Consider the following 26,660-nt stretch of genomic DNA (forward strand, 5'->3'; position numbering starts at 1 on the left):
TGAAAGTAAACGAGAAGTTGATCGTATTTCGCAGCTCACTCACTGCTGATCTCAGCACAGGAGAACTGGAGGAACACTGGATGAGCCAAAAATAATTTGCCTCATTCACTTAGCCACCACGTGGAAGTGTCCATCCAAGCTACTTATCCGAATTCGGATGGCGGGATGCTGGAGCCTATCCCAGCAGTCATTGGGCGGCAGGCGGGGAGACACCCTGGACAGGCCGCCAGTCCATCACAGGGCCGACACACATCACACCTAGGGACAATTTAGTACGGCCGATTCACCTGACCTACACGTCTTTGGACTGTGGAAGGAAACCGGAGCACCCGGAGGAAACCCACGCAGACACGGGGAGAACACGCAAACTCCATACAGAGGATGACCCAGGATGACCCCCAAGGTTGGACTACCCTGGGGCTCGAACCCAGGACCTTCTTGCTGTGAGGCGACCGCACTAACCACTGCGCCACCATGCTGCCCAGGCCCCCCCATGCCACAGAAGTGTCATAGTTAAAACGCCACTATGAAAATACAATTTCAAGAGTAGGACTAATCAGCCACAGCTGGAAATCATCTGAGTAGCTACAATAAAACACTTCCCATGGCTGAGCTATGTTTTCTTAGTTGTTTTATGAATGAAAGTCAATCTGCAGAACAGCCTTTCGCCTTCATTCATTTTATGTCATGAAAACCACAACTGTTAAACACATCTGAAGTCTTTTAATAAGGGCTTTGAAATGATGGTCGCCTGATCTCTGTCATTTCATGTCAGACTTGGTCACTTTCGTGCGAGGGTCCGCCAAGGAGGCTGCACATCCACAGATTGACAAGCATCCATCCATCCATTATCCAAACCGCTTATCCTGCTCTCAGGGTCGCGGGGATGCCGGAGCCTATCCCAGCAGTCATTGGGCGGCAGGCGGGGAGACACCCTGGACAGGCCGCCAGACCATCGCAGGACTGACAGGCAAAACGTTTTTATTGGGTCGATTTTTTTAGCTTGAGCACTGCATATTAACAACTTTTTTTTCCATAATTCCTATTCAATCGACTTGGGTGCGGTGCAAAAGTCTTCTAATGGCAGGAAAAACACTGTTTTTTCTGCCCGCATGTGCGTGTACGGAGACGCGGAGATATGTACGCCTGGCAGAGATCTGCTCTCTACTGAGCGCGCTCTTCTAGTTGTTAATGTTTCTCACATGCCGTTTCTAGACAACAGCAAAACCACACGTTTGGAAAATAAACCAAGGCTGTGCAGCAGTGAAGGACTGATATGTTTTTAAAGATGTCTTGAATCTACTTCCTGAGTATCAAAACAACCAATTAATCCCGCTTATCAGCTTCAAGCTTAAACTTCCTTTTTTATCTTACCGCGTACAACTAACTGTTTGGATGGGTTCACTGTATTTTGGTAGCTGAAGTCTTTCCATTAATTGTTCAGGATGTGACAAATCGAGTGAGATCTGCCGGGTCTAAATCAAGGAAAGCAGCGGCTGATGGCGCGGTAACGAGACTCTAATCAACCTCCTCCCTGAGTCACCGGCCACAGAACTCCAGCCGTGACTCACAGCGAGCGCTAGGCCTCGGAGGAAGGCGGCCGACAATTGGTCAGACCGCTATCAGAAATAGCTTCCCAGAAAACGTTTTTAAAGCGGGGCGAACAGGAGCACTATATCAACCGGCTTCTGAAGCAGAGATGAGAGGCCCGGTATCATGATTCAACACAGAGGCAGGGAAAACAAAACTGAGATCATTGCAAGTTGCCGTTACTGCCAACCCAGCCAGGCTGGCGCAATTCGTGCCCTGACAGATGAAGAAGTGAAGTCATGAAGCCCACACTGACAACTCATTTGTTCTGCTAATCGGTGTAGGAGGAGAAGACACAGGTTCTTATGTTTCATCATGCAGAGGTTTGCCGTAAAAAGGTGGCCGGCGACACGGTGGGGGAAAGAAAAGGCGAGACTGCTCTCGGGTGAGAAGGTGAGGAATTGGGAGAAGAAGTGGAATGACTTTGCTAAAAAATAAAAAACGGATCAAAAAAGATGAAGTGCAAATACAATAAATGGGCAAAACTCTGAATGATGACATGATGTGTGATGTTTGGGTTGAGGTTTGCCCACAATGCTAAAGACAGCTAACCAACAAGAGCCGCTGTATGCTACAATCTCTTCTTCTATGCTTCTTCTATGCTACGATGCTATCCATAATATCTGATAAAAAACAAAACAAAACAAGGCCCTCTATCCACAGTGATTGTCCAGGAGAGCAAATTTGTGAAATGGATGGGGTTTCAAGTACCGCATTCTCCCCAATTGTACTTTGCCAATTACCCCACTCTTCTGAGCCGTCCCTATCTCTGCTGCACCCCCCCCCCCCCGCCGATCCGGGGAGGGCTGCAGACTACCACATGCCTCCTCCGATACATGTGGAGTCGCCAGCCGCTTCTTTTCACCTGACAGTGAGGTGTTTCACCAGGGGAAAGGGGAATGTAGCGTGTGGGAGGATCACGCTATTCCCCCCAGTTCCCCCTCCCCCCTGAACAAGCACCCCAACCGACCAGAGGAGGCGCTAGTGCAGCGACCAGGAGCCATACCCACATCCGGCTTCCCACCCGCAGACACGACCAATTGTGTCTGTAGGGACGCCTGACCAAGCCGGAGGCAACATGAGGATTCGAACCAGCGATCCCCATGTTGGTAGGCAACGGAATAGACCGCCCCACCACCTGGACACCCAAAGTATCTCATTCTTCACACAACTGCTTCTACCGCCATATTGATCACTCACCGCTAACCATGAACAGCTTCGAGGAAAAACTGAGTGCATCCGTATTTGCTTGCCTCTTTGAGTCAAAATTATAAAGATGCTCAGAAGTTGATCAATCGGTGGAGGGAGACTTGAGGAGGCTGTGGGGTTGCGGTCTACAATCCCACCCCTCTCTATGACAGACGGCTTCCTGCCCCACCTTGGAGTTTATCAGTTTGGAAAGGTCTGGATGACTCTGCTGCCTGACGTAGGTGGACGATGAGTCGTAGACCAGTGAAAGATGTACATTGCTCAACTTCCTCCACCGCCTCTACACACTCTCGGCAGACTCAACACAACTTACCACAGCCAGCGGTAACTAGGACCTGCATGAAATACACCATTGCACACCTCTCTATACCTGCACTTGAGCTTCTAGCTAGCACCTGTGGGAACACACAATAGATACCCTGTGCACATCACACCACTTACATAAAAAAAAAGCAAAAACCTTTCCTTCGTGACTTCCTTTCAGGCAGCCTGGACTGTGAATTGCAGCTGTCGGGGAGAGTCCAGCCATGTAAAGACACAACATATCACGGTATTGTTGTGTAGGATGGATGGAATAATTGCGACTACAGACGATTCGCTCCTCATTATTACACATTAGAGTGAAAGCAAATGACTGTGATAAGTAGTGATACAAAACACTGCAGTTTCTCAGCCAGCACCGACGCGTGTAAACTGAATTCCACACAACTTCTCTCGTAAACGCAGTGAAATTACACCAGCGGTTACGTGCATGCCATGATAAGAATGTCCTCCAATAAAGAATCTGTACTTCACCACATGTATCGTAACACTGTGTATGATTTACAACCCCTTGCAGCATGTGTGAGAGCCTGTGTTGACCCTGTCCTGTGTGTTGACCCTGTCCAGTGTGTTGACCCTGTCCTGTGTGTTGACCCTGTCCAGTGTGTTGACCCTGTCCTGTGTGTTGACCCTGTCCAGTGTGTTGACCCTGTCCAGTGTGTTGACCCTATCCAGTGTGTTGACCCTGTCCTGTGCTGCCATTTGCTGGAAGCTGCCCCTTTGTCTCCACGCCGATGCCACCATGACCCGTTTGTTTATTTTCCCGCAATTTTCTTATTCGATAGAGACATATAAAGATTTTCTCTCTCTGTCTCGCTCTCTCCTTGACTAAAGTCCCTCCAGGGGCTCAGTGCTGTGTGCAAACAAATGTGACGCAGACTGATGTAAACTACTCAACGTACGCCCTTTAGGGTCGCGGCAGAACAAACTTTAAAAATCTCCACGGCTTTGCAGGAGTCTTTAATTTTAGCATACACAATTTATCTGAACGGACGCAATAGCCTCAACCCTGACTCACTCTATGCTGTGTGTGTGTTTGTGTGTGTGTGTGTACTTGTTTGCCTACTCTTACGTGTTTGACGCCAATTCCAAAGGAGCATAAGAGGTTTACATAGTCAAGGTTAGCTCCGAGAGTTAAAACCCTCAAAGCTATAGAGGACTATAAACCACAAGGCAGCCAGAAAGCCGAGAGCAGGACACACAAAAAAAGGCAGCACTCATTATGCAACCGTGTTTGGTTGAAGGGTTGTTTACTCCTGCAGGTCAGCAGGGAGCGCTCTCTTATATTTAAAATAACATGCAAATACAGAAATGGCAACCTACGATAGAAAACACACATTTACCTTCGAGCCCAGATAATTAATTCTAATGCCCTCTGAACTGGCGGACACACACACACACACACAGACACACACACACACACACACACACACAGGTAAACCTAGCAGCTGAAGAGACTATAGGGGTTGATTCCCTGCAGTATCATCCCACTAACCGCCATATGCCCTTGAGCAAGGCACTTAAACTCCTCCTTTTCACTCAAAGTCACTTAAGGGAATGAGTGTCAACAAATCATTATAAACAAATAAATATAAATCTAAAATGTGAGTGTGCACGCACCCACACACACACACACACACACACACACACACACACACACAAACCCGACTGTTTTCCACTCACATGGATGATCCTGAGTTTCTTTTTGCCTCGCTCCAGCCGGCTCAGCAGTCTGGGCTGCCGCTGCTCCCCGGACGTCGGCTGGAGCCAGCGGTCGTCGATGGACACCGTCTTCCTCAAGGCGGCGTGGTCGCTGGCCCACACGCGCACCCCCGACGTCGTGCCCGCCGCCGCCGTCCCCTCTCCGTTCGTGTTGGGAAAACTCCTTGCTTCTCGTTCCGTCACTCCCCTTCCTCCTCTTACCCCTCCAGCCGCTCCCTTGCTCCCCCCCGACACGGGAGATGGCTCACCGGCCCCGAAGTCGCGCTGCACGGAGCCTGGACAAGAAACCAAACACACCTGCTGTCACCCTACACCCCACAGATAACAATGAAGACCCACACACATATGCACGCAAACACACACACACGCGTGCACACACACTTCTATACAAGAGAGAGGTGTGTATACCCATACATGCAGTTAGATACACTACCGTTCAAAAGTTTGGGATCACCCAAACAATTTCGTGTTTTCCATGAAAAGTCACACTTATTCACCACCATATGTTGTGAAATGAATAGAAAATAGAGTCAAGACATTGACAAGGTTAGAAATAATGATTTGTATTTGAAATAAGATTTTTTTTACATCAAACTTTGCTTTCGTCAAAGAATCCTCCATTTGCAGCAATTACAGCATTGCAGACCTTTGGCATTCTAGCTGTTAATTTGTTGAGGTAATCTGGAGAAATTGCACCCCACGCTTCCAGAAGCAGCTCCCACAAGTTGGATTGGTTGGATGGGCACTTCTTTGAGCAGATTGAGTTTCTGGAGCATCACATTTGTGGGGTCAATTAAACGCTCAAAATGGCCAGAAAAAGAGAACTTTCATCTGAAACTCGACAGTCTATTCTTGTTCTTAGAAATGAAGGCTATTCCATGCGAGAAATTGCTAAGAAATTGAAGATTTCCTACACCGGTGTGTACTACTCCCTTCAGAGGACAGCACAAACAGGCTCTAACAGGTACTATTTAATGAAGATGCCAGTTGGGGACCTGTGAGGCGTCTGTTTCTCAAACTAGAGACTCTAATGTACTTATCTTCTTGCTCAGTTGTGCAACGCGGCCTCCCACTTCTTTTTCTACTCTGGTTAGAGCCTGTTTGTGCTGTCCTCTGAAGGGAGTAGTACACACCGGTGTAGGAAATCTTCAATTTCTTAGCAATTTCTCGCATGGAATAGCCTTCATTTCTAAGAACAAGAATAGACTGTCGAGTTTCAGATGAAAGTTCTCTTTTTCTGGCCATTTTGAGCGTTTAATTGACCCCACAAATGTGATGCTCCAGAAACTCAATCTGCTCAAAGAAGTGCCCATCCAACCAATCCAACTTGTGGGAGCTGCTTCTGGAAGCGTGGGGTGCAATTTCTCCAGATTACCTCAACAAATTAACAGCTAGAATGCCAAAGGTCTGCAATGCTGTAATTGCTGCAAATGGAGGATTCTTTGACGAAAGCAAAGTTTGATGTAAAAAAAATCTTATTTCAAATACAAATCATTATTTCTAACCTTGTCAATGTCTTGACTCTATTTTCTATTCATTTCACAACATATGGTGGTGAATAAGTGTGACTTTTCATGGAAAACACAAAATTGTTTGGGTGATCCCAAACTTTTGAACGGTAGTGTAGGTACACACTTACCTAATTGTACACAAACATACATTATCTAATTGCACACAAACACACGCTGGCTTAGAGATTTAATCCTGCACACACCTACACATGCCAACACATAAGAAAGACTCATGATGGACAGATACATAACAAAGAGATGCACACTTGATAAATACCCACAACAGAAATGTGCATACGTACACAAGGACTCAAACACAACAACACAATGCTATACAGCTGTGCACATACCCACAGACAAGCAGGCATGTACGCCGGTCACACAGATGGGAGTAAAATTTTTGAAAAGGTGGAGCGCAGTAAGCAGGCAGCAAGGGCAGGGAGCTGAGGAAGAGACCTGACGAAGAGGGCTGAGGAAGAGGGCTGAGGAAGAGAGCTGGGGATGAAAGGTGTGGGGCTGAAGAGATGGCACCGTAGGTGGGGAAGCACTCCCACTGGGGGACTCGAATTACTGAATTTAAAACTAGTTTCACCATGATTGATCCATATCCCCTTGTGGCTATTGCAGTTCAAACACCAACCACACACACACAAACACACACACACACACAAACACACACACACACACACACACACACACAGTATAAGCCCCTCCATTCCCTCTTTTCCTCTCATGAAAACAGAATCTCGGGCTTTGTGTTGAAATTATGTGCCCTTCTATGCGTGCAGCTGCCTCTGTGTTAGAGTGTTTATGTGTGTGTGTGTGTGTGTGTGTGTGTGTGTGTGTGATGGCCCCTGTAGTCTGGTGTATCAGGTTCATTCTGAAAGTGAGCTCTACCAGCGTGTGTGTGTGTGTGTGTGTGTGTGTGTGTGTGAGAGAGAGAGAGAGCGAGAGACTCGGGAGTGTATTAGGTTGTGCGTGTGTGTGTGTGTGTATGTGTGTGAGACTCAGAGGTGTATTAGGTTGTGTGTGTGTGTGTGTGTGTGTGTGTGTGTGTGTGTGTGTGTGTGTGTGTGAGTCAGAGGTGTATCAGGTTCTGCTGAAGGCAGGCTGAAGGCAGGCTGACTACACGGGGCACGCTCTCCACCAGGCCTCTCTAATTAACTATGCGCAGGACGCCACAGGGACGACAGAGAGGTGGTCACTGCACACGTCCCAGTTGTGCGTCTCCTCCACATCGAGCCCACACCAGCGCCACCAGGTGTTTTCTTGAATGTCCCACTGTAGAGCCAACGCTTCCTGTTCCGCTCTTCATGACCTCCGACACCTCAAAAGAAAGTCAACCTTCCTTTCAGACACGTCTCTTTACGGATGGACCAAGCACGAAGCCGCAATCCAACACGCGCCAAGTAAAAACCAAGTTGACCTCTTCCACTGACGGCACAGCGTGTCCAACCGGCGGACCCACGTCTGGATTTTTAGCCGCCATGTGCGCCTTCTTTTTTTAGACAGTGCTGCTGAACGAAAGCCCGGGGAAACACTGGCCACGGGGCCAGTCTGTTGCTGTGAGACTAATGAAATCCAGCGTGAAATATTTTTCACACATTTTTCCACAAGAGTTGAAGCATTTGAACTTTTTCCCCACTCCAGGCAACAAAAAAAAAATGCTCCCTTCTCAACACCTTCAAGACCACCTCGGTAAAAAAAAAAAGAAGAAAATGTAAAACCATCTGCACAGACAGGTTTCTCCACACAATACAGAACAAAACCAAAACAGGGGCTAAGATTTCGGTGTTTCCGTTTCCATATTTCCGACGTTCTGTAAATAGGACACACTGCCTACGCACCGCGAGCTCAGTGTGCAAGAAGAAGGAAATGTCAACTATGCGTCACGTCAGTCTGCAAGCACGAATCCGGCGCTACCCTGAAGGACCATGCACAGCCACATTCACTGACACGGCAGCGCCACAGAGTTCAAACCTGTGTATGTGAGTACACAGCTGATCAGCGCTGAGAATGGTTGCCAGAAGGGGCTCTCCTTCAATTTGTTTTTTTTCCCCTTTTTTCTTCCCAATTGTACCCGGCCAATTACCCCACTCTTCCGTGCCGTCCCGGTCGCTGCTCCACCCCCTCTGCCGATCCGGGGAGGGCTGCAGACTACCACATGCCTCCTCCCATACATGTGGAGTCACCGGCCGCTTCTTTTCACCTGTTGGGGGGCACCCCGACTGACCAGAGAAGGCACTAGTGCAGCGACCAGGACACATACCCACATCTGGCTTCCCACCCGTAGACACGGCCAATTGTATCTGTAGGGACGCCCGACCAAGCCGGAGGTAACACGGGGATTTGAACCGGCGAGCCCCGTGTTGATAGGCAAGGGAACAGACCGCTACGCTACCCGGAAGCCCTCCTTCAATTTTCTAGGGACATACAGGGGTATAAAGGGCCCAATTCAAACGACATCTGCGATGGGTGGTGCCCACTTGATAACCGACTGTCATCAAGAACCATTTCCTCTCCAACCCAAGCCAGGTTTCAACCTAAATAATGCAAGAGATTCCCACATCAGATCCTGCATGCTGGTTAAATATTGATGCAATGACAACGGCTCTGTTATGGCTCATGTTATAGTCTCCACAAAAAACTAAACTAAACTAACTATGCAATGATTTCAACGTGCAGCATATCCTGTCCACCCGCTGTTCTCCTAATATTGCTTTAAAGGAATAGAAAAGACTTGTAACTACATCTGAATGTGTACCTATATAAAAAAAAAGTCAACACATTCTGTAAATGTGGTTTCACAAACAGAGTAAATGTAGCCTTTGTTCTTTGTTTTCCCACCAGCGAAACAACCACAGAAAGTTGGATCAGTTTATCTGGACACCAGGTTTATCGTAACTCGTCCACATGACCTCTTCCGTCTCAACTGACTGCCGGTGTCCCCACCCTTGTCAACAATACTGTACAATACAGTTGCATAACGACCGAAACCAACAATTGGTTCCATATGCAAATTGCCGTGACCATTAACTAGAGTTACAACGGCCATGTGTACCCTTAGCCCCCCCCCCGGATTCAGAGATGGTCGTTCCCTCTTAACATAGATGGCCTCTTTGACTCCCTGTTCAAACCAGTGTTCCTCCCTATCAAGGATGCACATCCTCATCCTTGAAAGAGTGGCCTCTGGCCTGTAGGTGGGTGTAGACTGCGGCATCTGTGTCTGACGTGTTAGCTTTTCTGTGTTGTGCCATCCTCTTGACCAGCGTCTGTTTGGTTTCCCCAATGTGCGAGTCACGGCAATCCTCCTGGCACTTAATAGGGTACATTATATTTTTCCATTTGTGCTGGGGGGGGGGGGCGATCCTTGGGGTGGACCAATTTCAGGTATAGCGTGTTTTGGGGTTTGAAAGTAGCTGAGACGTGGTGTTTGGAAAATACACGTCTCACACCACTCATTTATGCTTATGCAGCTGCCTGGGATGAGGATGTGCACATCCTTGATCGGGAGGAACGCTGGTTTGAACCGGGAGTCAAAGAGGCCATCTATGTGAAGAGGGAACAACCATCCCTGAACCGAGGGGGGGGGGGCAAGAGTACATCTCTCGCCATCTTACAATGCTGTGATTGCAACTCTTCCCCAATCCTATGTGAATAGTACACATGGCCATTGTAACGCTAGTTAATGGTCACACCCATATTTACATATGAAACCAATCGTTGGTTTCGGTCGTCATGCCACTGTATTGTTTACAAGGGTGGGGACACCTGCAGTCACTGAAGAGGTCAGGTAGACGAGTGATGAAGCGTTTCTCTCTCAGTAAGTGTTGTGTCCGGATGAACTGGTTCAACTCCCTGCGATTTACTTACCTGGATTACTGAGGATGCATCAAGACATTAGAGACAAGCAGCTGTACCAAAAACCCTGCCCGGCGGTTGGCAAACGTAGAGCAGCCGTAGCTCAGACTTGACAGGAGTTTTGAGAAGCAGGCTTTTAACTCAAGGTGGCCGGTTCAGATGTTAAACCAAGTGATAAGAAATGCGAACGAACGAGAAATGCAGTCCACCTCCCACACCCCCATCAATGGCACCTTAGAGCAAGGCAGTAAACCTCGAGCTGCCGCCAGCAGTATGGAGAACCGCATTTACAGGGCAGATCCTACATGTGAACACGCTTGAATGTTTGACTCTACAAGTGGATATGTGATCTTATACTATCAATGTCCCATGAATAAAAAGAGCCAACAAAAAAAAGAAAAAATCAACATGGACATCTCATAGCTGGCCATACATCTCTGGACACACACAAACATGCCCTAGGGTCCAATTTTCAGGCACCATCCTTCAGCGCGCCAGACAACACAGTTAGTGTAGCATGTGTTCTTCAAATTCTCATACGCTTAGCAATTAATTAACTGCAGCACGTTCCACGGACCCCCCACCCCCAACGTTAACACAGCACTTTGACTCTCCTTTAAATGAACACCTCGCCTCTGCGGTGTTGGTTTGCTCTGGGTTGACTCCAGCGCGCAGATTTATGGATGGAGTCAACTATTGATGCTTCCCTCAAATTGAACCGCATGAGCATATTTGACGTTGATTTTCCTGGAAAGCCATTATCATCCACGCCGAGCACGGGGACACGGTGTGCCGCTCGGCACTCGATCTAAACAACAATAGAGAAAATAAAACCCTCTCTCATGGGCAACTGGCTGCGGAGACGGTTTCCATGGCAACTGTTCCATGCAGCAGCAGACGAGTTGTCACAGTTGGGGGGGGGGGGGGGGGTTAGACAGACAGACAGAAAGATGAAGACATGAACTCTTATTTCTGTTGCCTGATAAGCTTGGGTATTCTACCCCCCCATTCATCACTTACTGTTTGTCACACATACGTCTTGCTGATATAATAACTGAATTGAAGAGAGACAGAGGGAGACATAGACAGAGATAGCAAATGAGCAAGAGGAAAAAAAATGTGTGGGATAAAAAAAAGAATCAAGGAATGAGAGAAACGCAGAAATAAGAGGCAGCAGCAAAGATGAGAGAGAGAGGGAGAGAGAGAGAGACAGACAGACAAAGTGAGCAAGCTGAAGGCAGGGCTGCTGATGCAGACTGGGTGAAACTGGTAATTGAAAGGACCGCCAACTTGAGAGAAACTCCATGGCGATCGGCTCCTGTTATCCGTATCCCTGTTTTCATCTCCCCGCCACCACGCTCCCTCAGCTCTGCCTCCTCTTTCCTCAATTTCACACACACACACACACACACACACACACACACACACACACACACACACACACACACACACACACACACACACACACACACACACCCTCTCTTAATGGAGTGTGGCGGCTGGTGGTTGAACCAGACTCCTGCCACTATTACGTCTCCATCCCCATCTTTCTGTCAGTCTTTCTCTAGCCCAGTTTAAGAGTCTTTACTACCACTGGTTCAGTACCACCACTGGCCTACCTCTCTCTGTCTCGCTCTCTTTCTCTATTTGTCTGCCTGTCTCCGTCTCTCTCCCATTCAAACCATATCATTTTTGTATTTGTTTCCTTAAAGTTGAAATCGGGGATTTTTCTCCATTAACAGATACTGATTTTATGCATGTGGACCATGGAGGAGTCAGGTAACATAATGCTAACTGGCATCTTCACCGTGGCTCAAGACCCTCCATAAACCGCCGCTGACATTTCTGACCAGCTAGGATGAACACTAGTGCGACGGCGAACACGTTCCGACTCAAACAGGAAGCAGGACTGAAACTTAATGAAGATGCGGCGATGCTACTGCTGGACGCTAATCAAGCAATTCTACAAATCCATTACAGTAGAACAGAGCTCCCATTTACTCTAATAGAGTTTTTCATATATGTTGGTAGCTCTCGCTGTTACAGGGAGGGACAGAAATATCTCTCGCTCGCTCTCTCTCTCTCTCTCTCTCTCCCTCCTGGTGTTATAAAGGGGTGCTGTGTTCGACCATAAAGGATGAGCTGGGTTTTTTTCCTGCAGAGCTTGGATAAAAGGGGTCTTACCTGTTTTTCATTTTTTGAGTTGTTGTTGAATGATTGTTTTTTGGGATGGTTAAAAGATGCTTATTGAGTGTTTGTACTTTGACAAGTATTGTTTATGTTCAGAAAGATTTCGAGTCTGTTTTTTGTTAAAAAAATGTTGTTAAATAAAGACTTGCTTTAAAATTCAATTCAGTTCTCTCTCTCCTGCAGTGCTTCTAGCTGTTGCTGATCTCAGACGCAGTCGTTAAAAAAGTCAAATCGGTTTTTTTTTTGTGTGTCCTTGTCCAACCCTTCAATGAAGATGTTAAAAACAGAGATTAGGTTGTCACTTTTTGTAAGCGAGGGTCTGGTGAGTATTCTCAACTTTAGCTGTGACCCATTACATAATTTTTTTAAATAAAAAAAAAAAAAAAAATCACATTAGGCCTTCGATTTCTTTTTTTTTTTATGTCGGATCTCATTAAATGCACAATAAATTAACAATAATTTTCCCCAAATGACTGATTTACAATCATCACACACACACACACACACACACACACACACACACACACACACACACAAACACGTACGATACAAGCCCTTGAAAAATGACCGCTTTTTTAATGCAGCAAGAGAGACTGAAAGGGGGAGTGTTCGAACGAGAAGTAGCTCGAACAACTGTCAGGATGTCAAAGAAACTCAACTCACCGATGCCATTAGAGAGATATTGACAGTGAGAGAGAGAGAGAAAGAGAGAGAGAGAGGGCATGCTGTCTGTGAGAGAGAAAGACAGAGAGGGATAGATGGAGGAAAGGGGAGGGAGAAGGAGGGAGGGAGGGAGACAGATAGATTAGACCAGAGCAGCTAATGCACAAGAGAGAGAGAGAGACAGAGAGAGTATGCTCTCTCTGTGAGAGATAAAGACAGAGAGGGATGGATGGAGCGAGGAGGAGCGAGGAGGAGGGAGGGAGACAGATAGATTAGACCAGAACAGCTACTGCACAAGACAGACCGCCACCTGTGGCACAGAGAGACGGAGCAGCACCGAGCGACTAGCAGACACACATCATCTGGGGAGGTAAAATATGGGCGACCAAACGGCAAACGGCGCCTGGGTGTTTTTATTTCTAACCCTGTCTCCAAACCAATTTTCTCTCATAGGATTTATGAAATCATGCAGGTGCATTTATCACACACACACACACACACAAAATCAGCCTTGTTGATTCAATATACACCTACCTCTTCATCATCAGAGACCAGCTGAACTACAGTGCTGTGGCAGTGAGTTGGCTCTGATCTGTTAGACTACAGGCTGTACAATCTACAATTTATTTCACTTTCCATCACAATTCGTTTATCATGAGCCGCTCAGTGAAACGTACACGTGGACGCACCCGTTCCACCAGATGAAAAGCTGATATATTTTCCTCCTCATCGCTAAAAACTTAGTGCGGCTCCGTTACTCAGAAAGCTAAACGGGTGCCTTTTGTGCTTCACGGTACTCGGCTAAGCTGCGATGAAGCGGGGAGGAACAGTACATTCTGTCTCCACGACACTGACACATGAGCGAACTGAAGCACCGACAGTTTCACCACCGCCCCTCGCTGCAAACTGGGAGTTAAGACATTGCAAGTAGCCTCTCGTCTCGTCATAAACCCACAGCCTCGTCTCCTGCGGTGGCTCCAAACACGCAAAACTGGGGTTACAGCACCCTCTAGTGGACATGTGCCAGACTTTGCACAGGGGGAGGAAACCTTTGCGGATATGAAGCAAACCTGGCTCCTTCTCACTCGGTCACAAACTGACATCTAGTGTAGATTTGTGTGTGTGTGTGTGTGTGACCCCTTCTATAAATATATGCTATTGCATTATGTTAAAGATTTTGCGTTTTTAATGGAATTATAAATCTCATTGGCAAGAAAATTAACAAAATGTGTACTTCTCTGCACCCCCCCACCACTATTCTCCCTTCATCTCCCCATCGTATCCTATGACTTTGTATTTTCCGTGCAGTATCACTGGCAGTAGGATTGCGTGCCATGTCACCTTTAACCTATCCATCCATCCAGCCATTATCCAAACCGCTTATCCTGCTCTCAGGGTCACGGGGATGCTGGAGCCTAGCCCAGCAGCCATTGGGCGGCAGGCAGGGAGACAGTCTGGGCAGGCTGCCAGGACATCACAGCCCCCCCAACCCAACCCACCCCACATCACACACACACACACCTAGGGACTATTCAGTACGGCTGATTCACCTGACCTGCATGTCTTTGGACTGTGGGAGGAAACCGGGGGACCCGGAGGAAACCCACACAGACATGGGGAGACCATGCAAACTCCACAGAGGACGACCCCGGGGCTCGAACCCAAGACCTTCTTGCTGTGAGGCAACCGTGCCAACCACTGTGCCGCCCAAATAAATCTTTTGAAAACAAATTCAAAATGTTCCCAGTGTGTCGGCTTGCTTTTCGGGGTTTGTTTGTCAGCTAAAAGCATGACTCAGACGAGCCATCTGTTAAACCGGCGCAAAAGCATCCATTTTAAGATGTCAATGTTTAGCATCCAGTCGGGATATTATCTAAATAACACGTAACATAACACATTTTCAGCTCAGTGGCTGGTCAACACTATAAACCTCCTTCCAATGACAAACGTAAGACAATGATCTCAAGTCATTCAGCTGACAACAAAGTCACACAACAATTGTGCATCACATCTTTAATGACACTACGTGTCCATAAAGTACATACTCCAGCTACAGCGCATGCTCTTACATGTGAATCACTGCAATGATGCTCCCATCCAGAACGACTTAAGGTGACGCGAACACTGAATGAAGTTTCAATTCCTCAGGAACTACAGACGCCGCAAGGCGACCACTGTAGCTTATAAAACAAACTCGTTCTTGTGGCGTTAGCTCGGTCATACGGGATAACATACACAACTCTGAGGCCTGATCCTGTTCTTTCTTGTCTTGTTTTTTTTTTTGCAGAGGTCCTTTTCTTTTCTTCCAAAATTAGGTACATTTTTCACCCAGTCAAAAGATGAGGGAAATGTTTTTGTGACCCTAACACAACAGATCATGAAAAAGGAAAAGCATTAGACTGGATAGGAAGTAAAAACGAAGAGGGGAGACTTAATCTGTTCAACAGGAAGCTCATTATCATTCTCAAGACGGGTGGAGCTAAGTGACACACAGATGCAGCCGCATCTCGTGCAATATAAACAGAGAGAGAAAGAGAGAGAGAATGTATACATGTGTGTACAGCCACATGTTGTCTATGTCTCCATCTAACTGTGTGCGTCTACAGGGTTACGTGACACAAACAGTTGCGACGGTCTAACAGAGCAACTCATCAGCTCCCTGCAACTGACCCGTCCTCATTTCCATCAGCTCGGTCTGGCTGAGACACTATGGTCTGGCCTGTTGTTTTTTTGGGGGTTTTTTTTTTTGCTTTTACACCCCCTTTTCTCCCCAGTTGTAGCTGGCCAGTTACCCCACTCTTCCGAACCGTCCCGGTCGATGCTCCACCTCCTCTGCCGTTACAAGGGCTGCAGACTACCACATGCCTCCTCCCATACATGTGGAGTCGCCAGCCACTTCTTTTCACCTGACAGTGAGGAGTTTCACCAGGGGGACGTAGCATGTGGGAGGATCACGCTATTCCCCCCAGTTCCCCCTCCCCCCCAAACAGGCGCCCCGACCGACCAGAGGAGGTGCTAGTGCAGCGACTGGGACACATACCCACATCCGACTTCCCACCCGCAAACACAGCCAATTGTGTCTGTAGGGACGCCCGACCAAGCCGGAGGTAATACAGGGATTCGAACCGCCGATCCCCATGTTGGTAGGCAACAGAGTAGATCGCTACGCTACCCGGACGCCCCGTCTTTACCTCCTTTGGTTTGTTATCCATCAGACAGAGGACATCTAGATGCATGGGACCGTCGATTGCGTATCTCTAAATGCTCAGCCCTACAAAGAGACGACTCAGACATCACACTAACGCCGAAAACGTGATGGATTAGAAAGGAAGAGTCTTTTAGAATCAAAGCTGGGCTCCCCTGCAGAAAGGCCAAGCTTCACATAATCACCTAGTGAACGATAACAGCGCTGCCCCAGATCCGCACCGGAATTCTGCTTCACTCCATCACCGCTGAACACAAAAACAAGGATTGACCAGTACTAGAAGTAGCACTGATAAGCTTGTCTTTTCATTATCATCATCATCATTCTTAAGTGTCAGCTGAACTGGAAAACGCCAACTTGAGCACCTCAAATGGGCATCTGGTTTCAGCACTGCAGTGAGAAAGCAGTGACACAAATGTCAAATGGAAAATGTACTGTTTTATTGTTATGCTTCTGTTTTGATGGATGGAGTTTTGTAACCGTAACCGATACATCCAAACTGTGCAAAAACGTTTCTCGAGCCATGGGAAACACACTATTTAAAACAAATTAACAATTTACGTCAGAGATTGTTTTCGCCAGTTTTAGCTCATTCTTTGGCTGGTCATGGGATGCCACTCTGCTTCCCATTCCTACTTTTGGAAGAGTCGGACAAACAGAGAATGACAAATTGCACATTGACAACGAGATGGAAACACGGGCAGACAGGTGGACTATAGCTACCTGCAGCGTTCCAGTGAAGGCCTCCAGGACTGGCTGCTATCCGCCGCCGTTTCCTCACGTTGGCCCCTCCCTGGGAGGCGGAGTCTACCGACGAGGTCCCGGAGGTCACCGACGTGGCGATGGGGGTCACATCGTAGGGCGTGGACGAGAGGATGGGGTGCAGTGGTGTGGTCAGAAATTGGCTCGCCTCCTCCCGAGCAGGGGTGAGGAATGTGGCTTCCTTCTCTGGGGGCCTGCAGAGGCAAACAGAGAGCAGGAAGTCCTCAAAAAATGTACGTCAGCATCACTTAGATGAAGCAGATGCAGTCATTAAAAGAGGCCTCGCTTCTTGGTCTGTGCTTACCAAGACTACGGCTGTAATTTCAATTCTCCCAAAAGACTCAGTTTAAGGGAAAGAAAGAAATGAAAAGCTCAGGTTTTGTTTTTTTACAACCGTACGTTCATTATTTGTTGATTTTATCTCTCGTGTTCATCTGGGGGCCACATTTCCAATTAGATGTACAAATCTACTTATATAAATAAAGTTGTTTTTTTGGGGAGAGGGGGGGTTTTCCCCCTTTTTCTCTCTAATTGTACCCAGCCAATTAACCCACTCTTCCGAGCCGTTCCAGTCTCTGCTCCAACACCTCTGCCGATCCAGAGAGGGCTGCAGACTACCACATGCCTCCTCTGATACATGTGGAGTCGCCAGCCGCTTCTTTTCACCTGACAGTGAGAAGTTTCACCAGGGGGACGTAGCGCGTGGGAGGCTCATGCTATTCCCCCCAGTCTGAATAGGTGCTCCGACCAACCAGAGGAGGCGCTAGTGCAGCAACCAGGACACATACCCATATCCGGCTTCTCACCCGCAGACACGGCCAATTGTGTCTGTAGGGACGCCCGACCAAGCCGGCGGTAACATGGGGATTCGAACCGGGATCCCTGTGTTGGTAGGCAATGGAATAGACCACCACGCTACCCGGACGCCCATATAAATAAAGTTTGATCGACTGAGCAACTAATTGTTACTAGAAACTAGTTGGTTCAGAGCCAGTTAGGGTTAAAAGGTGGATCTTCATCAATTTGGCACCGCTGTATGAATTTGAAGAGAACTGTTCTGCAGAAATGACAAATTTACAGAGGAAGACTGCAATAATTTTCCATGCATATGAAAGTTACTATCAAAAATAAAATGTAGAAAGCCTTGCTTTTGCACAGCAGCTACAATATACACCATCCAGGTGGTGCACCACACATTGTCTGTCGCACCTACTTTTTAGTGACAAGAAAATATGAGTTTCGTTACAAGCTATGACATGTACAATTAGACAAATTGGTCGCACACGCTCACCAAATGATGGCACAATGTTAACAGACATATATTCTGGAGGACTGTGGGTAACTCAGGACCTTGGTAGACAAAGTGATGTGATATGTATTCTGATTTATCTGTACAAGCAAAGTAAATAGCATTTCATTTCAGTCATTTGTTCTTTTTACCTGCCAAATCCAATTCACAGTTAAAGGGCGCCTTGAGGCTTTCTACGCAGGCATCGAGTCTGCTCCATCACGGGGCTACTGAGGAGTAACGCTAAATTATATTATCTGCTAATGCCTTCTGGAGCTTCCTTGTTTCCATATACGCGGTTCAATTTCCGAGCGACTCGAGTTCAGAATGTGATATCGTAATACCTCCGACAGCAGCAGCTTCAGCGGGATCAAGTTTCATAAGTGTCATTATGACAACTGCGGAGAAACAAGCCCGTTTTGTTTTCTGCAGCGCTGGGAGCGCTTATGACTCCGTCAGGTGAGCGCACATAAACCTGATCAGAGCCCACCGAACACCCCGTCCTCTCCATCTTTTCCAGCACAGGCCACTTGCAGTGGCAGTCGAACGGGCCCCATCTGTAATGACTGTAATTAGAGGATGAGTAATGTCACCAGTCTGCCTTCCCCGAGAGCCACGGAGCCGTTTTAATAAAACACTCATTTACATAGCGGCAGATCACGGTCTGGCCTTTCACACATGATGATCGGTTTTACTGTGACGAGGTGAAACCATGGCTGTGTTTAATATCAGACTTCATGCACACATGCTCAAGCTTGCCTTAAACACACCCATGTAGACACACACACACACACACACACACACACACACACACACAGTTCCGATGTTAAAGCACAGCATACCATCCATACACAGTGACACAAACAGAACCAGGACAAACAAGAGCGGCAAGTTGATGACAAGCAGCCAATCACAGCAGCATGACTATCTTTTCCCACCCATACCCCCCCACACACACACACACACCCTAATAAACCCCACATACACCCATACAATGTGGATACAAAGCTGCAAAGTGCACACACACGAGTCTAACCCTGACACACACACACACACACGCACACACACACACGCGCGCGCGCACGCGTGGTTAATTTCATCATGAAGCTGAATGAGCTGAAATATTCGTGGCACTTCACGTTTTGGGACCAAACAGCACCTTAAGGTACCCTTTGATAGCATAGTCATAGTTCACAGACACAGGAAGAGAACATGTACTTAATATTACACAGAAATGATTAGATACATTAAATTTTAAAAAAAGCAATATAAAAAGCAAAGATGGCTGGTAATAAATGGCGGGAGGATAAAATGCATAAAATGACTGGTAATGAAAATCAAGTACAACAAACTAGCCCCCAGATGTGGAAACCAGAGGGGAAGTAAAACCCTGTCCTGTCTGGTTGTGACTAGCTGTGTGTATGTGTCTGTGTGCGTGTGTGAGACCTCACATGTGAACCCCCCCCCCCCCCCCATATATCACATTCTTCCAGAGGACTTTGATTATACAGGACGATGTTGAAACCGACATTTCATTGCATTCTTTCCTAGTGGCTGCTGCCCTTTGGCTGCATTGTCTGGGGGTTTGGGGTGGGCCGGGGGGGGGGGGTCTCTCGTCACCCATTGTGAGTTATGAGGAGTGGTCTGGTAACTAGGTGGTAAAGGGGCGTTGCAGTTTTGTTTTACAAGATACTCACTAAGTTCACAATTGTTAAACTGTCAAGATAAAATTGTCTGCAGTGCCAGTGCAGAAAATATACAGCATAATGCACCACGGGAAACTTCCAACATTAACCCTACAGCGTCTGCGGAGCATGTTCAAGGTGTCAGGAAAAGCAGTATACAACTGGCCGCTGTGCAATATTCACTTATCCCGATACCTGGCCTCTGTGACGGTGTAGCTGCGGCTCCGCCATGATCCTCTGGCGTAGCGGGCTCCTCTCTTTTCCCTCCCGAAGAAAAAGTCCAGCAGTTCTCTCCAACTAATCATTGCTGCTTCTTCGCACAGTTCCCCAGTGACAGCAGGGAGTGTCTCTTATCACAAATCACCCTGAGAAAACGGGTGTTGGATTCAACATCGGTCCATCCGCCATCTTCACCGTAATGCTCCCGATTGCTTGACGATGTAAGAGACGACCCCCCCCTCCTCCCCCGACAACAATCATCCTCAATAGCTGCGAATCCGAAAATAGTAGTGCATCCTAAAAGTAGCATCCACACGCAGCGGCCGATGTGAAGACCAGGAGAGAACTAGAGAAAAAGACGTGTACCATTGGGTGTACTGTAGAAGGGTCCTCCATTGAAACTCAGCCGCTCCGAGCGAAGCAGGCAACATAATCACACATTATAGTGCTGAGTAGAGGGCACTGGCCCTCTCAAGTGTTCAATGCCCAGGAGGGGTGTTAGTTTACCTCTGCGTGCATGGTTGCGTGTGTGCGTGCATGTGTGTGTGTGTCTGTGTGTGCATGCATGTGTGCGTGCGTGCGTGCATGCGCGTGTGTGTGTGTGTGTGTGTGTGTGTGTGTGTGTGCGGTAGTTGAATCAAGAGTCAAGTGATTCAAATGTCACAGCTTATCCGACAGAGGGTAATGATTTCGACAAAGCTTTTGTGTCGAAGGAAAGGCTCCCTTACCCTTACCCTGCCAGGAAGGAGACTTACTAAGAGACTGGCACATCTCCAAATTGCCTGGCAACTTTCACAATTTCACCAGCCAATAAGTCTTAAAAGCAAAACTAAAACCTCGGAATTATGATCGTTACCTGCTGAAGTAAATGGTAGACGGGACAAACGTGACATCCACAGGAACAACGCGGCAGAAGAACGCGTGTTCGATGGCAACTTCCCAGCCTACCTACTGTCTGACTGAAAAATCTCTCTAGGTTTATAGGTTGTCATTAGCAACCATGCCATTATGACTACATTTCCTTAAACAAGAACTACATTTCCACCCAAAGCAATAAACCTGATTGTTTGCCCCCGGGGCTCCCTACATGCTCTCAGCTTATCTCGCTCGGCATAACTGCCATCACCATGGTGCCAGACAAATACTTTTATTAGCTAGAATAATGGGGAAGAAACAATGCTTCTGCTGCTGTGGGGGGTGGGGGCAACGTTAAAAAGCTGAAGAGGAGGCAGCAGAGTGGGCCAGCTATTCAATTCCTTTCTAATTCATGCCATTAGGGTAACCTGGCTAAAGTTTTTTCCACTCAGGCGTCATTAAAAAAAGCAAACATCTGGCGGCCATCAGAGCCATTACCAATTATTATAACCCCCAGCCTGGAGCATTCTGTTGTCTCACATGATAAACAATAAGGACCATTTCAAATTTCTAGGTTAAGCGCTCGTGTCTTCCAGCCAAGGTACATGAATTATGCAGCAGAGGCTACTGCAAAAGCCCCCACTCATGTATTTAACTTGCATCTGCAGCACACATTGGCACTGCTGACAGTGCTATACTGGACGCTATAATTTAGCTCCAAATAATTGTAGAACAAAACTTCTCTCTCAACCAACTCTTTACCAAACTATTCCTTGTATTTTCCACAGCAGAGGAAAGGAAAACATGGATTTTTTTTTCCTAACAAATTTGGGGGATAAAGTAATACAGGGACAGAGTAATACTGAAGCAACAGTCCAATCAGCATACAGTTAAAAAAAAGAAAGCCAACTTAACTATACGCTGTGAGTCACGCCGACTCTGTTGATGGACGAGTCAGTTCATTGTAACGTGTGAAAAGAGCAATTACTGAATACCAGCGATTACCTGGGCGATGCGTCCGTCTCTCCAGTCTCACTGCAGGTGGACTGGCACAAGTTGTTGGCTGAAGAGGAGGAGTTGGACGAGGAGGAGGCGGAGGAAGAGCGGGTGGACTCGAGGGCCCTGGGCAGCAGTGTAGAGGGCATACACAGCCATGTCTCTAGGTCGGAGAACTTAGAGTAGCTTAGCATCTCCAGAACGCTATAGGAGGAGAACAGGAGTACAATGGAGGAGAGAGACACACACAAGACCTGCACATGGACATTCCTTGCATCCACAACAAAAGGGTCATGGGTCAGTCAGGGTAAATGTCCTGGACCTTGACGGCTCACAACCCCAAAAAAATAAAAGGATATGCACTGTCAAACTACTGCTGATAGTGTAAATGTGCAGAATGATAACAAACGATTTTAACTTTGCACATTCCGGCTAATTAACATAAAGATCAGATACAAATATTGTCAGAATGCTATGGAATGCAAATATTCATTGTGTAACATGACAGAGATTTTTTCATAAAAGACTTAATAACCTAAATCACGAACATGAAAGACATTTATACACATCTGAGTTCTGCTTGTGGGGTTGGTAGTTAGTTATCTGGGCGGTCTGTTACCTGTCCTCTCCCACACCGGGAATGTCATCCTTCTCCTCAGCTGTGTGGAAGATGCAGGATGTCCTGGAGTCTGGCGAAGACAGCAGCATGCAGGACTTATCAGAGTCCACAGACATTTTCAGCCATAGCTGTGAGGAGGGCAGCAGGTGAGCAAGTAACCGAGGTCAGTTTAAAAGGCTAGGCAGCATAGAAGACTGAAGAGCTCAGCAGAACCAAATTACAACATTGCAGATGAACATTCATGTGTGTTTGTACCAGCAAACAGAAGCAGTGCTGGTTTTTAGGTAATCTAACAGTAGAGGTGCTCCAAATAATGAGAGACATGATCAGTTAGTTCACTGGCTTAAATCATGCCTCTCTCATTATTTGAAGTAACTCTGACATGTACCAGCTAGTTATTGGCCTATTTATGGCACATTCCCAAATCTAAAAAAAAAAGAAGCCAAACAAGCTTCTGTGAAATAGTTCCTTTAGCAAAGGCATTGAGCAAAACTTAACAGGTATCCAGTAAAAAGTAACACGTAGAGGCCCCAAATGTGCAAGTATATAACAGACTAGGCACATCCAGACCAATGGTGATGTGCTTCTACACGTGGCCAGTGTTTTGGCTGATGATTCATTAAGTTGGGCAACACCCTGTGAATGTGAAATTGTACACCTACCACACATTTCGCTGTCAAATCCATCAGATGCCTCTAGGAACTGCTCTGCATTAGCTGCAGGCCTGCTACTACATTCAACTATCTACCACTGCTCGACCAAATTTTGCACCTATTTTGCAGCTGTGTAGAATCCCTGCAGAACAGGGACCTCAAGGACCCCCTGTCCTGCAGATTTTCATTGATGTCCTGCATAGGCAGGCCTGCTTGCAGTTACTCAATCAATCATACTATAGCACTTTAAGTGACATTAATCTGACATAAGACATGATCCGTTGAGTAAGCACAAGCAGGCCTGGGTTACAATGAACCTCTCCAGGAAATGGGATTGGGGAAAACCAGCTGAAGAATGTGCATCTCTTGAGACATGATTGCCTCAGTTTTTAAACGTGAAAAGTGTTTTTTGTTTTGTCTGTAGACATTCTCAGCTCGAGGCGACGACTAGCACGAAGTTAGACAGGCTCATCATAACAATGCGATTTGCCTCATAAACCCCCATGATGGCCAGCTCGCTGTGCTTCATACAGAGCAATAAAACGGAGTTGTTTTGCTGCATACGTTCACACACAGCTTTAACTCTGTAAATTCAAGCTGCAGAGGAGCTGTAAGCGTTTTCGTCTCAACCTTGCCCCCCCCCTCCCCAATTCATGGAATGGAATAACCTAGGGTCCGCTTTAATTCAATACAAGGGATATGCATTCTGAAGAGGATACAAAAGGTGACAGGACACCACCACCGCCGCCGAACTCTTTCCCAAAAAAAAAAACAAACCCCCGATCTACTTCTACTCTGTGTAGAAATCTGGGCTACACAAGTCATGCATCTCCGGACTGGTTCGCTCATTTCTGACTTGCACAAATCCTCTCACGGCACTTCGCTAATCCGCTAATCGGTTCTGGGGTTTTTTTTTTAAGCGTTGCCTTGCAAAAGTATTTGAGTCACATGGGCGACGACTATGCACGGTACACGGTGAAAACGCCGCGGCCACACAACACAGAACGTCGCGGGAGGAAAAAGTTACCGTCTTTGTGTCTTTCTCCCTTGCGATCTCGGTTTCTCGGGACAAACGCACATCTCTCTCTCTCTCTCTCCCTCCTGAGGATTTCCACCCGCTTCGGTGCCCGTTACGTGTCTTTGTCCTGCCTTCAATGTAAAACATCCTAAAATACAGCGGGGCCGGATGCGGTTCATATTTCAGTCAGAAAAGCGTGCGTTTCTGGAGAGACTTACCACACAGACGCCCAGCTCGACATCTGGGAGCGGCCGGGGATCGCTCTTGTTATCCTCACTCATCAGTCCGTCAGCACTCAAAACCGGTCAATTAAAACTGACAACAACAACAAAAAGAAGTCACTGAGATGCATCGGGTGGAGCAGCACGACGTCAGTCTCCATCTGCAGCCGACGCAGCTATTTTCGGCCTCCGCTCCGCTCTGCCCGGGTTTCTCTTGAGGAGTCCTTCCTGTCAATCTTCAAAGTAACTTTCGGAGGGGGGGAGAGATAACTACGGACAGGAAGTGTTTATGTTGTTAGCCTATCCGCCCCCGAAATTGCTGGAGCGCAATTACATCGGGGCAGTTTGAATAAACAGCCCGTCGCTGGGGTAGTAATAATAATAATGATGATAATAATAATAATAATAATAATAACAATGCAGCAACGAAGGGAAGAACTATAGGACGTTAAAGGCTTGGGAGGCACGACTGTGACGTGTGCGTGCGCGCGCGCGCGCGTGTGTGCGCAAGACGTGTGTAGGGGTGCAGGACAAATTCTTACGTGGCCGTCTGATGCTGTTTCATCAACTCTTCACTTTAAGACTCGCAAAGCTTACATACAAATGTCAAAAGAGAGCAACATGAACACAAGATACGAGAAGGGGAGATTGTTACGGGTATAGCCTACTGAAACAGAGATGTGTGTGCGTTCAAAGTATGTTTTACATGTGATCTTACCAAGGGTTTTTTTTGGGGGGGGGGTGTTGTTTAAAAGACAAGAGCAATGACAGATTTGTGGATTTATTTATTTATTTATTATTTACATCGCGGTATGAATCACAGGGTGGTCACGTCACACTTTTTTTGCTCCATCCACTTCAATGTAGATGGTGGGGGAACGGATCTCCATCCGCCCGCACGTTCTTTTCATCTCTTTGCTCCATGACAGAGTTCACGCCTGGTGAACCCTGACCAACGAGTTTGACCCCGATGCTGATAACCAAAACCAAACGTGGCGGAATCCATGTTTTTAATCAAACTGGAATGTTCTTATACCAATTCAAGGGCCTACCGAAATATTGATAAGAAGACAACGACAACTCCAACCAGTACAAAATAAACTGTGTACAAAATCATGACGATGACGATGTCAGATCAACTCTGGAAATGTTCTTGCATTGCAGCATCTCCATTTGTAACATCACAGAGAAGACCAGCATTGTCACAAGAAACAAAGATGCGCACATTTAACATAATATTACAATCGCAGAAGACAATATTCAAGGCCCTATTAATGTACATTTGATCTGGGATTCATATCTAATTTTAGGACTGACCTGTGGACAAAAGACTGCATCGGTCTAACCGTACTAAATCGTGGCAGCCTGTATCGCAAGTTTGATGGTAACACTTTGTATTCACTGTACAGGACATGGTCGGGGTCCGAGGCAATGTTGTTGGCCAGCCTGAATATGTTATTACGGTAGGCTCATTCATAAAGTTTCTCAAGGGGTTGGCCTACAATCATTGAGCAGGAACATTTTCATTTGGTGGAGCAGTTTTGAATTAAAAGTAGTGGATAAACCTTGTAGAATGTAGTACTGCAATACTTTAAAACACTCATAATCACAGGTGTAAAGCACAAAGGAAGAATTTGCCTACTCGCGCCCAAAAGACCTACGGCAGCAGAGAAAATAAAAACTCTCTTTTTTCTTTTTGCAGACAAATTCAATGTGGTCTTTCCAGGATAACAGATGGTCTATCATTACACCCGAGTATTTGTATGAAAATACCTGCTTATTTCTTTTTTTCATTATGGCCAACAATAGGAACTTTATAAGAGTCAGATGGTGAACCCAATACAATTTCTTCTGTTTTCTTTTTGTTAATCTCAAGAGCATTATTGTCACTCCACGTGACTTCTCTGTTCACGCCATGTTGGTGCAGCTCAGGGCTGCCTGGGTTACTTCACATGGATATTAAAGCTGTGTCATCAGCATACTTTAGAATGTGTTGATTACGGCAGTCGATGGATATAGAAAGTGTCATGCATCATCGTGCACGCAGCCGACCGGGAAACACACGACAGACG

At 46.8% G+C, this 26,660-nt stretch overlaps 1 protein-coding gene across 1 annotated transcript in view; it reads right to left on the bottom strand.

Moving 5' to 3' along the window:
• Positions 1-24,736, bottom strand: part of LOC130127110 (ankyrin repeat and fibronectin type-III domain-containing protein 1-like) — a 47,777-nt gene extending 23,041 nt beyond the window's left edge. The window contains exons 1-5 of the mRNA XM_056296686.1: positions 24,586-24,736; positions 22,697-22,824; positions 22,087-22,281; positions 16,996-17,228; positions 4,804-5,117 (exon numbers count right to left, since the gene is read on the bottom strand). Of these exons, the coding sequence (XP_056152661.1) occupies positions 4,804-5,117; positions 16,996-17,228; positions 22,087-22,281; positions 22,697-22,824; positions 24,586-24,648 (933 nt within the window). The 5' untranslated portion in view covers positions 24,649-24,736. The remainder of the gene's footprint in view (positions 1-4,803; positions 5,118-16,995; positions 17,229-22,086; positions 22,282-22,696; positions 22,825-24,585) is intronic.
• Between the last annotated feature and the right edge of the window lie 1,924 nt (positions 24,737-26,660).

This window comes from Lampris incognitus, chromosome 17, assembly GCF_029633865.1.
Source record: "Lampris incognitus isolate fLamInc1 chromosome 17, fLamInc1.hap2, whole genome shotgun sequence".
Taxonomy (NCBI): Eukaryota; Metazoa; Chordata; class Actinopteri; order Lampriformes; family Lampridae; genus Lampris; species Lampris incognitus.